The 13,193-nt window shown below is 43.4% G+C and overlaps 1 protein-coding gene across 1 annotated transcript in view; it reads left to right on the forward strand.

Annotated features, from left to right (window-relative positions):
• Positions 1-4,210, forward strand: part of LOC104471465 (CDK5 and ABL1 enzyme substrate 1-like) — a gene marked incomplete at both ends in the record, with an annotated part of 22,548 nt that extends 18,338 nt beyond the window's left edge. Inside the window, 3 exons of the mRNA XM_010086814.1 lie at positions 1,525-1,624; positions 3,153-3,309; positions 4,107-4,210. Of these exons, the coding sequence (XP_010085116.1) occupies positions 1,525-1,624; positions 3,153-3,309; positions 4,107-4,210 (361 nt within the window). The remainder of the gene's footprint in view (positions 1-1,524; positions 1,625-3,152; positions 3,310-4,106) is intronic.
• Positions 4,211-13,193: the final 8,983 nt, after the last annotated feature.

Raw genomic sequence — 13,193 nt, forward strand, 5'->3', positions numbered from 1 at the left:
AAGTGCTGTGCTGACTCTTTAAGGGATGCCAGATTTTAATTTGATGAATTACAGAGTTATCAATACTTGTCTATTAATTACATGGAGAAATTTCTCTGTGCCTTATTTTCAAAGTTGTAATGGCATTATTTCTTATTCTGTGTCTGTAAGATTTTGAGTGGAAGGAAACTAAACTGTCTTGACACTATTTCAGGTAATTCAGATTTTTGTTTTTAATTTTTGGGTTTGGGGGCTTCTGCAAGTTTTGTGCTTGTTTCTTGGATAAGACCTGCTGAAATAGTTAATATTTGTCATTTGTCTCTATGAGAAATACTTCCTTTAAGCATGTTCTGTGCAAGAGCGGAGAGGCTAATCCCATGCCTCTGACAGAGGGTTATTTTTACATAATTATTTGTCCAGCCCCTCAGTAACCCGGTATCAGGAAACCAGAATGATAATGTGACACTGTGCTAAATAAATCCCAATCAAGAAACTAAGAGGGCTTTGTTGGGCTTAGAAACTTGATACAGTCCTTTTCCTTTGTCACAGAAGTATGTTTTCCAGCAGATGGACATGTTGGATTTTTCTAGCAGTAAGGTAACTGATTTATTAGGGATTTACTGATTGACATGTTTCAGAGAAATAAAATGAATTACAGGTTAAAAAAATGGGAAACAGGTTGTAGAGACAAAGTAGGAATAAACACAGCCCTGCAGCTGGGTGAAGAGTCTGCAGGGCTTCTCACTGCCTCACTCTCAGCATCTCTCCCACACAGATTTTTAAGCACATGCTTAGACCTTAAGGGAAATCAGCTGGGAAAATATTGCAAGATAAATACTCTGGAGTTGCATATGGTCATCATTTGCAGAGCACAAATTTGCCCAGTCTTTTTTACCTTCACTCACGTTTTAATGTGAGGCTAAAGCGTAGGATGCTGCCTGCTTCTCTCAGGCATCTCCGTTACCTCCAAGTGTAAGATACCAAATGAGTCAGTCCTCCCAAAGCAGATCCCCAAGTTTCCATCCTGAGGTGACGGAGAACTGGGTTTCTCCTGCTGGACTCCAGGAGGAGGGTCACTGGGCTTTGGACACTCTCCTGAGCTCAGAGGAGCAGGAATCCCTCCCAGAGGCTTTCTCTGGTGATTACCTCTCTGTCCAATGGTGTAAGGGGACGTAGGTGTGTTCTCTGGACATGTCTGTCAAGTGTTCAAACTAGATCGTTGGATTTCACCTGAAGTTTACAGGACTCCCAGTTCTTCCCAGTGCCAAGTTCTGGCAGAAGCACCCAGAGATGGGGAACCTTGCTTTGCACACCACAGGTGGGGTGTGAGGTGCAACCTGGAATGCAGTGGGGTTTTGCTGTAACTAATTGGTATAAAGTCGTTTAGACCACAAAGATGCTGCCCGTAGGAAAAGTTGTCTGGTCTGTGCTTTGTATTGGCATGTTTGGGTTGATGCTGCTATGCCTTATTTCAGCATTGGGTGGTGGAAGGTAAACAAGGCATGTATACTTAGAGCTGTTTCTGCTCTGGTTTCTGTTCGCCAGGGATATGAAGCTGGACGGTGGACGCCAGTGCCATTCTACTGGAGTGTGTCTCAAAGAGATAATTGGTCTTGAAGGTGTGGAGCTTGGAGCAGACGGGAAGGTGGGGATGCTTCAGTTCCTACTCCATTAGATTTTATGTAATAAGGGAAAGAATTGTGTAACTAATAACAAGCACAGATGTAAAAATAAATTATAACCTGCAGTGTAACACAATAGTTAAAGCACAGTATGTACAAACTGAAATTCAGGAGGACTGTGTGAGCTGTCAATGCAAACAACTCTGTTTCCTTGAAGAAATTTGCCTGTGGCAACATCTGAGTCTGTAAAGCATTACTGAATCACACAGCCTTCCCCTGACTCCAACAGGAGGTATCACTGCACAGTGTATGGTCAGGGGCTTGAAAATAATTTTTGGTGAGAGTTGTAAGCTGTAATTCTGTTTGCTCTCAATTTTATTTAATAAAATAAATTTTGCTTAATGGTATATTTTGCCAAAGAACAGGAAGACAGTAGTACAAATCTGATGAGTATTTCAGAATCCAAGAGTGCATTCACTTGAATAGAATAACCAATTATGAATCTTCAGGGAAAGTGATCCTTATATTAGACAAATATATAGAGGAGAGACAATTTTAATAATAAATTAAAACATTTTTTGCTGAAAGCCTGATTTACTTTTCACAGTTCAGTTTACCCCATCTGCTGTCATTTGTGGATTTAAAGGCCCTAGGTCAATGCTGCTGCATATGTTGTGCTCACCTAACCAGGTGTCAGGCCAGACCACAAGCTGTAAATTCCTGAGGACAATCTGTCTTGTTACAGATTAAATGAAAGCTCACATGATTTATTTGATACCTGTTCTGACCTCCTGGTAAACCAGTCTAGAGTCTGAGACTCATTTTTTGTCTTCAATATAATGTTATATTTGGAAGATAAATGTATGAGAAGCAATGTGTAGTCTATTCCTGGCTGAGAGTGCAAGCAGAGAATTGGTACACTCTAAAAATAATTTTGTCACAAGTTATTAATTCACACTTAGTCCAAGCTGGGAGATAGTAAATGATCTCTCACAACCATTGCTCTAAACTAGTATCTCACGACACTAAGAAGGCTCTGACAGACAAAAGCCTAAAGGGGAAAAATACTGGGGAAAGTGCTTAAGTTTAGCAGCGTTCAAGTGATTTGCCTCTGGCTGCTCTGTGCTGAGGGACCCATATAGATGATGCTGTTTGAGTAAAGAAGCAGCTGAAACCTGCTGCAGAGAAGGCCCACTGAAAAAAAAACAAAAACAAAAACAAAAAACACCAAAAACCCCAAATTGACATTTTTTTAAATCTGACCCTTGAGTAGGATTTTGTAAATCCAGTGTATTAGAGCTTGTGTGTGTGTTTGTGGGTTTGTTTTTTTGGAGAATTAATGCCTTTGCAAAAGCTTCTTTTTGCATGGATAAACTGACTGCACTGAAGCAAATGTAGGTGACTGGTGTTTATTCATCTGTGCCTAACTACTAAATCCAGAAAAATCTCCACTAATTTGACTTCCCTTGCTTCCAGTTGGGGTGCACCAAAGGCATCACGCTGTGGCCAAGCTGGGCTGATAGTAACTGTCTGTTCTGACTTTCTTTTTAGACGGTTTCTTATACACAGTTCCTTTTTCCCACCAATGCTCTGGGAACTCGGAGGAACACAATAGACTCCACCTCATCCTTCTCCCAGTTTCGCAATGCAAGCCATCGTAGCCTTTCTTTGGCAAGAGCTAACAGCACCCAGGGGAGCATTGATGCAGGTAAGTTCTCCAGAAGCTTGTTTTAATATCCTCGGGTACCCTGGTGATAGTCAGTTATTGTGAAGGACGGACATATGTAATGTTTTAGCCCCGTTTTTGCTTAAATTAAGCAAAATATAGTCTCATGTCATGGGTGAAATACAGCTCATTCCCTGTTTGTTTAGCAAAGCTGGCTAATGGACGATGGAAGGTTAAGTAAACAAGGCTGCTGGTCATATCGCCAGCCCCTGATGGCACTCGGCATGCCTCCTCCTGTCACTGCCGTTGTTTGTTCCTCCCGCATCAGGCTCATCGTTGCCTTCCTTTGCTATGGAAAATTTACAGTGGCAACACGGTAGTCATAAGCTGGAGTTGTAAATCATCCTTGTGACCTTTGTTAGTCTGGAAAGGGCCGTGTTTACAAAACCACGCACAAAACATATACTGAAGCACTATATGCTTGAGATATTTTGGCACGTTAAATGAAACAAATCAAAACATCTGCATAAACAGATGAAAACTTGTTGCCAGGAATAGAAGTCATTGTGGAGCTTTATATAGTTTTGCAGTTCTCTAAACCCTAAACTCAACATTTACCAGGTCTATCGTAAGCTCTAGGTCCTCTATATCTTTTCAGATTGTATCAGTATTGAAATACTTGGAGTTTTCAAGATTCAGAGAAATCTTTCGACTGTCTCAAAAATCTTACATGAAGGATCATCTTGTGCGTTATCTGTGAACTTGCTTGCCACTTCTGTTAAGTCCAGAGGTTTCTTGATGTAATAAATTCTTTTCTTATATTTACCATTGTTTTATAGGTAGCGACTTGGGAGACTTCGTTGAATATGACCCAAATCTCTTAGATGATCCCCAATGGCCATGTGGCAAACATAAGCGGGTTTTAATATTTCCTTCGTATATGGTAAGTGATATGCAAAATCAGGTGTAGCAGATAAATTTTGGTAACAATTTTAAAGGTTGAGGTTACATTTGGCTATATTTTAAGAATATTATTATTATTATTATTTTTAATCTACTAATAACAGCTATTTGGAATGCTTTGTTCTAAATGACAGTTACTTACCAGGACATGTAAAAACAAACTCATGGAGGTATTGCAAAAGTAAATGCTTTTATTACGGCTGTATTTCATAAATGCTGTAGATGAAAGGCTTGTTCAAACAATGCGTTCATTCTCTCACATTCAGAGGAAAATTTATACTTCCTCTAATTGGCATTTATTACAAAATAGGAGGGTGCCCATTAGGGTTTTTCTGAAGTCATGAAGCTGCATTGTGTTTTGATGCTTATCGTTTACTCCTTGGAACAGCACTTTGGTGTCTAGTAGAGCCTTTGTTTCCCAGGTATTTATTTCACCATGGGATAGTCCTGCCTTAAATTGCAGCAATTTTGAGCAGAGCCTGTATATTTTTCACTATATCCAAACCCATAACAATACAGAGGCATATCCGTTCCTTGATCTGTGCTCTAACTCAGTGTTTTCTGTGGTGAGAGACTTGTGTAGCCTTTTTTCAGTTGCACCAAGTCTGCAGGCTGGTGTGCTATTTTGACAGGACCATTGTAAGATGCAGCATCGTCCTATGTGTGTGAGCACATATCTGTCTGAGTTACACATCCAAAGCAGTAGCAGACAGCAGGGAAAAGCTTCCCCCCTGAAAGTGGTGACCTACTGCTCTTACTATATACAAATAGGATAGGATTTGAAACATCAAAGTCTAAAGTGTCGTCCACGTCCTCACTTAACTTGGAACAGATGTTATTTTAGAAACTGCTATTGTATGTGAAGATACAGTCTTCATAGGTTTGTTCTGCCTCCCACCGTGGTCTTTATTTGATAATAGGGCTCTTGGGTGCCTCTTCTTCAAAATAAATGGATTTTATGTGTTCCATGTAGGTTGAAGCTTATCTCCTTGCTGGCAGGAGTGTTCTGCCTGTTGCACAGAGAGGCCTAATTGAGCTCTGAGGCTGTGTTTGTGCAAAATTTTCAAATGGGAAGTCCAGTATGTCCTCTGCTTACTTTTCAACCAGCTTTACTTTTAGGGTTGGCAAGTTATTTTTTCGCTGCCAGCCTACAAAGTGTCAACCTTTTATAGCAGCTGCATCTGAGCGGGATAATATTTGTTAGGCTTTGAAATGGTTATTGTCATGAGCAGGGAACTGTCTTCCCTCAGAGAGAAAGACATTGTTAACTGGCATCCAAAGTGAACATAGCTTTAGCAATCACAGTTGTGTTTCTAACCTTCCGCAGGCTGTGAATGGGCGCCCGGCAACCTGAGTCCTCTGAGATCACCCGAGGTCTTTGATCCCTTTTCACCTTGGTGTGGAGATGGACATGGTTGGGCGAGCCAGAATAGGTCAGGGGAGTTTTCCACCCAGGAGTGGGTGTTCGATGCCCTTCTTTTCTGTATGCTGGTTAACCACAGCGTTTTGAGGTACTTTTGTGGCAATAAGGAGCTGACTGTGGATTTCCAGTGTGACAGCGGTATGGTTAGAATCTTTAAAGGTGAAAAATGGCCTTCATGGGCAGTTGTTAAAATCGTCATTGTTTGTCTAGAATATATCTGTGTTGACAGGGGTCTCCCTGCTGTTTCGTGTTCTCTATGGGTTAATTACTGCTGTGTCTGGAAAAATGCCTTATTGCACATTTCTTTTTCCTGAATTTGCCTTCCAGCCGCCACTTCTTCAGCACTGCCTGAGGGTCTGTGGCGCTTGCATCTGCCTCTCTGAAGGCAGGCACTAATCTAAGAAAGGGCTGAATGACATTAAGTGCTGTCTTTCTTTTGCTGGTGGAAATCCCAGGCATGTCCCAAGAGCTGTCTTGTCCGTGGAATTCGCCTGCCCCTGGCCGAAGCAGCCCAGCTGTGATGCCATGCAGGAGCTGCACAGCTTTGCAAGAAACCAAAGAGTGGGTGGTTGTTCTTCAGTGCTCAGCTGAGAGAGCTGGTACTTCCTTCAGCTGAGAGAAGGGAGAAAATGTAGTGTGGGATTGTCCCAGGAGCTTGCAGGTTAAATAGGATTTTGCAACTCAGGCTGTGGGTAAAGAGGGCTTGTGCATCAAGCTGGTGACTATAGGGACACACTGGCTGTGTAGGAGACTTTTTACTCGCATCCAGATTAGACTTTTCTGACTCAGCTGGCTGTCCCCCTCCCTGCAGTTCACGTCAGTGTGAACAGGTGCATAATAGGGTGTAATTTCAAGTAATTTTCTTCCCCAAATATAAAAATTGGCGTATGCTGCAATTAAAGCAAAATTGCAGTCTGAGGCTGGTGAGAAACCAGTTGTTTTTTTCCCTGATCATGCACAACCATGGCAGTAGTGACAGACCTCAGCCCAATGTCCACAGAGCTGTGGAGCTGCTGTACACAGATTGAAAGCAGTCTCCAGTCCTGAGCGGAATATAGCTGTAATTACTGCCTCCCGCAAGTGCCGGAGCAGCTGAGAGCGGCTCTGATGTCAGCGCCCAACACTGTGTTGTGTGTGGAGAGCTGCAGCTTGTAATTAAAGTTTTTGTTACTTGGCCAGCATTTAGCATTGATTCCTGGCAGCTGCAAGCTTGTAGATACGACCCCCCTCTCCCCCCGCTTATGGAAGTCAGAGCAGTTAATGGGGGGAAGGTGTGCAAGAGGAATGTGAACACGTGGTGGTGCGGATGAGCGAGGCTGGATGCCGGGCTGTGGTGCTGACTGGAGGATAGGGCACCATGCACCGATATTACTCCTGGGAGCCCAGCTCGTGCTTTGTGGGCCAGGATTTCTCCACTGGTAAAACTCTGTTGAGAGGTCTGTGTGAATGCTGCATCAGTAAACAGTGCAGGCTTTATCCCGAGGCATAAGATGAACACAATGTGTGGTCCCAATTGGATTTTACTCTGAAGTACGTACAGTTAGCACTCAACATACAGTTCCCTCTGTTTTTGTGGAGCCCAAGTTTATCATCACTGACATGGACTTTATAGTCTTGTAATTTTGCTGAGGTGAATTAGTCCTGACTTGCAGAGGATTTTTAGGTGCGAATCCTCAGCTGTTTTCAAGGAATAGCTGAGCTTCCTCCTCGAAGATAGCTGTGGGGAAGGAGAAGTGCTTTGGGTTTGGTCTTTTTTTTGTAGTGAAGTTCCTGGCTTTAAAGGCTGTATGCTTCCCTGTTGCATTTCTGAAAGTAATACCCACAAACAGTCTGTTGGGACAATTCTGAAAAATCAGCTTCAGTACTTTCCCAACACAAACTCTGCGGTTTCTATTAATTGTATTAGTCATATTTAAATTCTGGTCTACCCTGGAGAAATTATTTCACTTTGTGTTGTCTTTGTAGGAGAGTCTACAATCTCTACTGCAATATAAACAGTAGGAGGTAGAAGAATTTCGTGCTGGGGGCTTGGGGAAGGAGGGAAACATCATGTCACAGTTAACAGATGTCTTCCTGGCTGATACTGCTAAAACAGGAATTATTGCAGATTTTTAATTATCTCTAGAATGGGAACTTTATCTACCAGACAGAGTGTCTGTGCTCGAGTCTCTCATTGACCAGGGTACGCCCAAATTCGTCCGTGCCTCCCTGGCGTCCCTGCGTTTGGCTTCTGCAGTTTGCCAGCAGAAGCAAACTCCTTCCAGGCAGAAGGAGAAAAGTCACTCTGCAATGGGCATGGGGCTGACCCCCACTGTCCTGCTTTTGCTGGTAACACAGAAACACAGGAGCATGCTGGCTGGCTGCTCTGCGTTGCCAAAACTTGCAGCAAAAGAAGAAAAGCCCAGATCAGTAGCATCTTGACTTTGAGTGACCCTTCTGTAATAACATCCCTGCGATATCCATCTATCCATGCCCAAGGGATACACTTGTAAATTAGTTTGGGTACTTAACTACAGTTTCAGTGTGTTGGTTTAATTATGTCAAAATAAATTGACAGCTCTACATCACTAATAAAAAAGCATGTCGCAAAAGCCCGCAGTGCTCTTAACAGTGGGCTGTCAGCCTGTATTTGCCAGGTACAGCACCCGTGTCAAGCACAGCCAGGCTGCATTATTAAATATTAGTCCTCCAATGTGATTTCAAGATTAGAACTTCTTGCTGCTGTGGCTGTTTAGTCTGACAAAAGCCCTGCATGATGATACAGCGCATTTGGTCTCTGGCTCCCCCGTTCTGTATTTCACAAGGAGCATGAAGGTCAAGAGCACTCTGCTACAGCCAGCATCCTTCGGTGCCATCACCCTGTTCTTCAAGACGCTTCTGTAATTGTAAATTAAGCATCTCCAGACTGCTTTTTTACCAGCTGATGACCCTGTACCCAAAAGCCTGAGGGAGCAGAGGATCACAGTGGTGATACATATTCATATTTAAGCCCTGTGCTCTGTGCATTTGATGCTATATTTGTCTGAAAGTCCAATAAAGACATATTTTGTAACAATGACACACTGTATTAATTGAGAATTATTATTTCAGTGTGTTAACTGTATGAAATAAACTGGCTTCCTTCCAAATACTTTAATTCAGAGAGGCAGTTTTGAGATTATTTGCTTTGTGAAATTCTAAATCTTTCCGTTTAAAATCCTTGAATGTTAATAACTTTCTAACAATGGAAACATCTTCTTTTAGTCTTTCTTTTCCTTTTTTGGGGGGTGGGTTTTTTTCATTAAAAAGAAGGAATCTCTCCCATTTTCCATCACTGCTTTAAGCCTCTAGTCTAGCAGGATTTCCCATATATATATGCATCTTCAGCCATAAGCATATGCATTAGGTTACTGTCAGTTTATAGCTACATAGCTGGTCACCTATGGTATGCATTAAGGTGGCCAGGCAGTGCAGAGTCATTCACTTCTTTTCATTTGTTATGTGGTTGAGAACTGACCAGTGACTTACCGAAGTCTACTGAAGGTATCAGTCTTCCGTCTGCTCTCTGTGAAGTAGATTTATCAGGGGTACACAGTAATGACAGCTGAAGAGAGCTTATCATATACCTTCCACTTTATTCACCTATTTTGTTCTGATTTTATCCATCTTAAGCAGGAGATAGAGACATCCAAGGCTAGATCATCTTTTTCTGGTAGCATGCCAAAGTAGGATTTATTTTCAACAGTATTTCATCTTGTCCGTCTTTCCAGCCATTTCAGGCATCCTCCCTCCTCTCATATTTATGAAACTATATATATAGCTTTCCTGTGAGAAAGCAGCTGTTTGAAAATGCTTGTGAATAACACGCAAGCTAACCTCCAAGTTCAAAACTGCCAGCCATGCAAAAAGTGTGCAGAGTACAGGCTTCGGCCAAAACATTCATCACGTTGTCCAGGCATCTGTCAGCTACCATATATAAAGGCTTTCATTTGTTTTGTGCAGCTTCCATCTAAAATATACATACACAGATTTGTATACAGAGAACAGGAACAGAGCTCGCGAAGGAGTATTGCTGAATACTGAATTGAAATGTGTTCTGTGCAAGTAAGCTGTGAGAAACAAGACAGACGTTTCTGGATGACAGAAGTTACAAACATTCGAGATTAGAGTATGAGAGAGACACTTTGGTAGTTCCCAGTGCCTCACTCATGTGTCTGACAGCTCTGGGAGTGCACAGTGCCTGCCTGGTAGGGAATAACATTATTTGTAAGAAAAACATGTTTGTATAGAAAAATGGTATGTTCCTTTTAGGGAAATATTTGCAAACGCTTCATAAAATTTGGGGCACCAGTGTTGAATGGTGCTGCTACATGGGCAATACCAGAATTGTTCCAGACAGACACAAACCCATGCCGTTTACCACCATCTCTTCTCCTCCATATGTCAGCTTCGTTGGGCAGCTCGAGCTCAGTGAAATGGCCTGAAACAGAGAAGAGAAGCATAAATGCTGAGCAGAGGAAAGGCGGCGAAGGATGGTCTTAGGTCAGGGCCCTCCCATGTCGGATCCAGCTGGTCCCTGTGGGTCTCTGGGCCACTCCAGAGGTTTCCTTCGCTCCATCCCTCATGTGCAAAGGCAGCGGCAGAGGTTGGTGCTCTGTGCTGGGCTGTTTGCAGGGTGCAGGAGGTGCCCTGGGCAGGAGCGGGGTAGGGACCAGGATTTCCATGTAGCCTTGTGGGTGCTGTGCCCCAGCCGTGGCGTGACAGCGAGAGGGGTGCTTGGGTGCCTGGTCAGAAACAATTAGAGGGGGTAACTGATTCAATCATGCAGCAGGCACTAATTCGGCATTGCTTTTGAATTACCTTTGGGGTTTTTTTTGCTGCCTGCCTCACTGGTGGGCAGGGCTCCACGTGCACCCATTTCTGGAGGCACCAGCTGGGCAAACAGCATCCCACTGCTCAAAGTTGGGCTTCTGCAGCAGTTAGGAAAAAAATAAAAATCAAGGCGGGGGGGAAAGAAGTTGCACAATTCTTTTTCTTGAGAATGAGGGCAGTTAGCTGAACTCTCCAGCATGGCACTGACAAGATGAGACAGCTGCCTTAGAGCCAGTGTGTTCAAACATGTTGCCATTATCCTGTTACATGAATCAAAACCAGCACACACCAGCTTTCATCTGGATTTCATTATTGTGATTTATACCATAGAGACTGTTGTCTCGCAGGAAGCAGCAGTATAATTTCTGTGTTTAAGAATAACCGTACCTCCTTACCATTTTCAGATTTAAGCTGTCTGCTTATTCTCAAGCCTGAGTACTTTGCTTTAAATAAAATTTAAAAAAAAATAAGCTTTTCTCCTTCTAAAGAGAATTTAGCTGAATTCTGGCAAATCTCCCATGGGCTGGAGGAGTCCCAGGTAAAACAGACAGTGCCTGTAGAGTGGCTGGGGGGGAAGGGGGCCCCCCGGGGGGCTGCTGCTGCTGAATGGTGGAGCCCAGGGCTCGCTCCCTCTCTGCGCAGTCGCCCCTGGAGCTGGGGTCATGCTGGCACTTATTTGTTGGAGGTGAAAGCAAATGAAACTTGCTGTCCAGCGTAATTTCTCTGCAGTCCTTCAGCTGAGTCTGGAGGATGGTTGGGGTCTCCCTCCACTGGCGTGCCCTTTCTGCTGCAAAGTGGTTTCTGTCATGCAGGCAAGGTTCATGCGTGATTGCATCCTCCTCTGTGCAAGGCAAGGTGATTACCCTGCGAGAGTCAAATGCAAGTCTGCCAGAAAAACCCATGATCACTTGGAGGGAGATAATTAAGATAAAACTAAGGAGCTCCATGGTAATGGAGAGCAAACAATGGGCAGTTAGGTTTGCAGTGAAGCATGAATTAAGGTGTTGTGTAGCTTTGCACAGTAGCACTAAGTTCACTTTCTAGGATTGCCCAAGACAACCAAAAAATGCTGGTAGTAACTAAACTCACCTTTGGATTTAATAGCAGGTAACCTTTACATGCTCAGTGTCCCTTGACTCTGTAAGTAAGAGCAGCATGGGCCTGTGTTTCTGTACTTTGAGTAGCAGATGGCACTGGTCTAAATTACGTTATGTGGCTTGTTTCAGTAGTCCTTTCACAGCAGTGCAAGGAGGAACACTTGTAACAACACATGAAACGCCCAGCATATCTGTGTGTCAGAAGCACCCAACTTGCTGATGATCCTTTAGCAACAAAACGAAGGAGTAGGCAGGCAGGCAGTGATGTCCCAGGGAAAGAAAGGAGAGGAGTAAGTGGTAAAATATTAATTCTTCTGCTTCGGAGGGCTGAGCCCTGCCGAGTGAGATGAAGCACATGAGAAGCTGTCTGCAATAAAGGGCCACGGGTGTGTGTATGTGCATATATCCTCCCAGCAAGATTAAAACCAGGCAGACTCACGCATTCAGTTGAAGCCTTTCCCTCTGACCCCGCACGGGGCAAGGTTTCTTCTCCCTGTCTTTTCCTCTCTTCCTTTTATTCAGGCATAGTAGTGCATTGCCTGCCTCAGCGTCAAGAAGACATATGGGTGTGTAACCTGGGTGGCACTGCGTGTCTACCCGGACCTGCGCTCAGCCGTGCGCATGCAGGGCAGCAGGCATGGTTGAAGAGGGTTGATGTGGCTTTCTCCTTTTTGATAATTTCTTATAATTGGCAGCTTTCCTTAATGGGACTGAATTTCCTTAATAAATTATCCCCTCTACTGAGAAAAATTTGGACTAGTGCTTAACACGTAACTGTGTTGGAGGGGGCTCACAAGCATTTATACTTAGAACAACGGCAGGCAACTTTCCACTTCTAGTTGTTTAGCGCTAACAGCCCTTTGCCATAATATAGGTTAATCATAAACAGAAGTTAGAAGGGAAAAAATGTTTTACTGGAAGGAGAATGCACTGCACTGCAGACTGCTGCTCTCCCACTGCCTATCTTGGAGCTGGCTGGGAGCTGGGTGTCTGGGGACCAGGTTGTCCCCTGGCTGCCCAAGCTGGGTCTCTTCTCTGCTTGTGTCCGAGGGGCAGAACAGCCAAAGCCAGGAAGAAAATTGGCACATCCCCAGAATGAAGGTTGGTTTGTTGTTCAGCATATAGGTTTTTGGGTAAAATGCTTCCTGAATGAAGACTGAAGGGACAAGAGAAGTGCTGCACTCCCGTAGATGTGAGCACTGGCATTGCAATACTGGCCAGCAGGGCTCTCTGCTACCTGGGGAAATTCTTTAGGTTGTGAGAAAAAGGAATAGCAAGCTCAATGTAAAGGAACAGACTGTACATTTTGAATGTTGTTCTAGTTCAATATTTTTGTCAACTTACTGCCTAACTTATAAGATCATTACTATCTTGCAATCTACTGAATGACTTGCCATGTAGGCAGATTACCTATTTTATCACAAATGTACGCTATAGCAGTCAAGAATTTGTACCAGCGGTTCCTTTGAAGAATCAGTTTGAGAGAAGCTCACAATATGTCTCAGAACCACACGGAGATATGCATGCAAAATCTGGTCATCAAATCAGTTATTGTGATGATTTTATTTTTCACAGAATCACAGAATCACAGA

The sequence above is a fragment of the Pterocles gutturalis genome, unplaced genomic scaffold (genome assembly GCF_000699245.1).
Source record: "Pterocles gutturalis isolate BGI_N339 unplaced genomic scaffold, ASM69924v1 scaffold25101, whole genome shotgun sequence".
In the NCBI taxonomy this organism is placed as follows: domain Eukaryota; kingdom Metazoa; phylum Chordata; class Aves; order Pterocliformes; family Pteroclidae; genus Pterocles; species Pterocles gutturalis.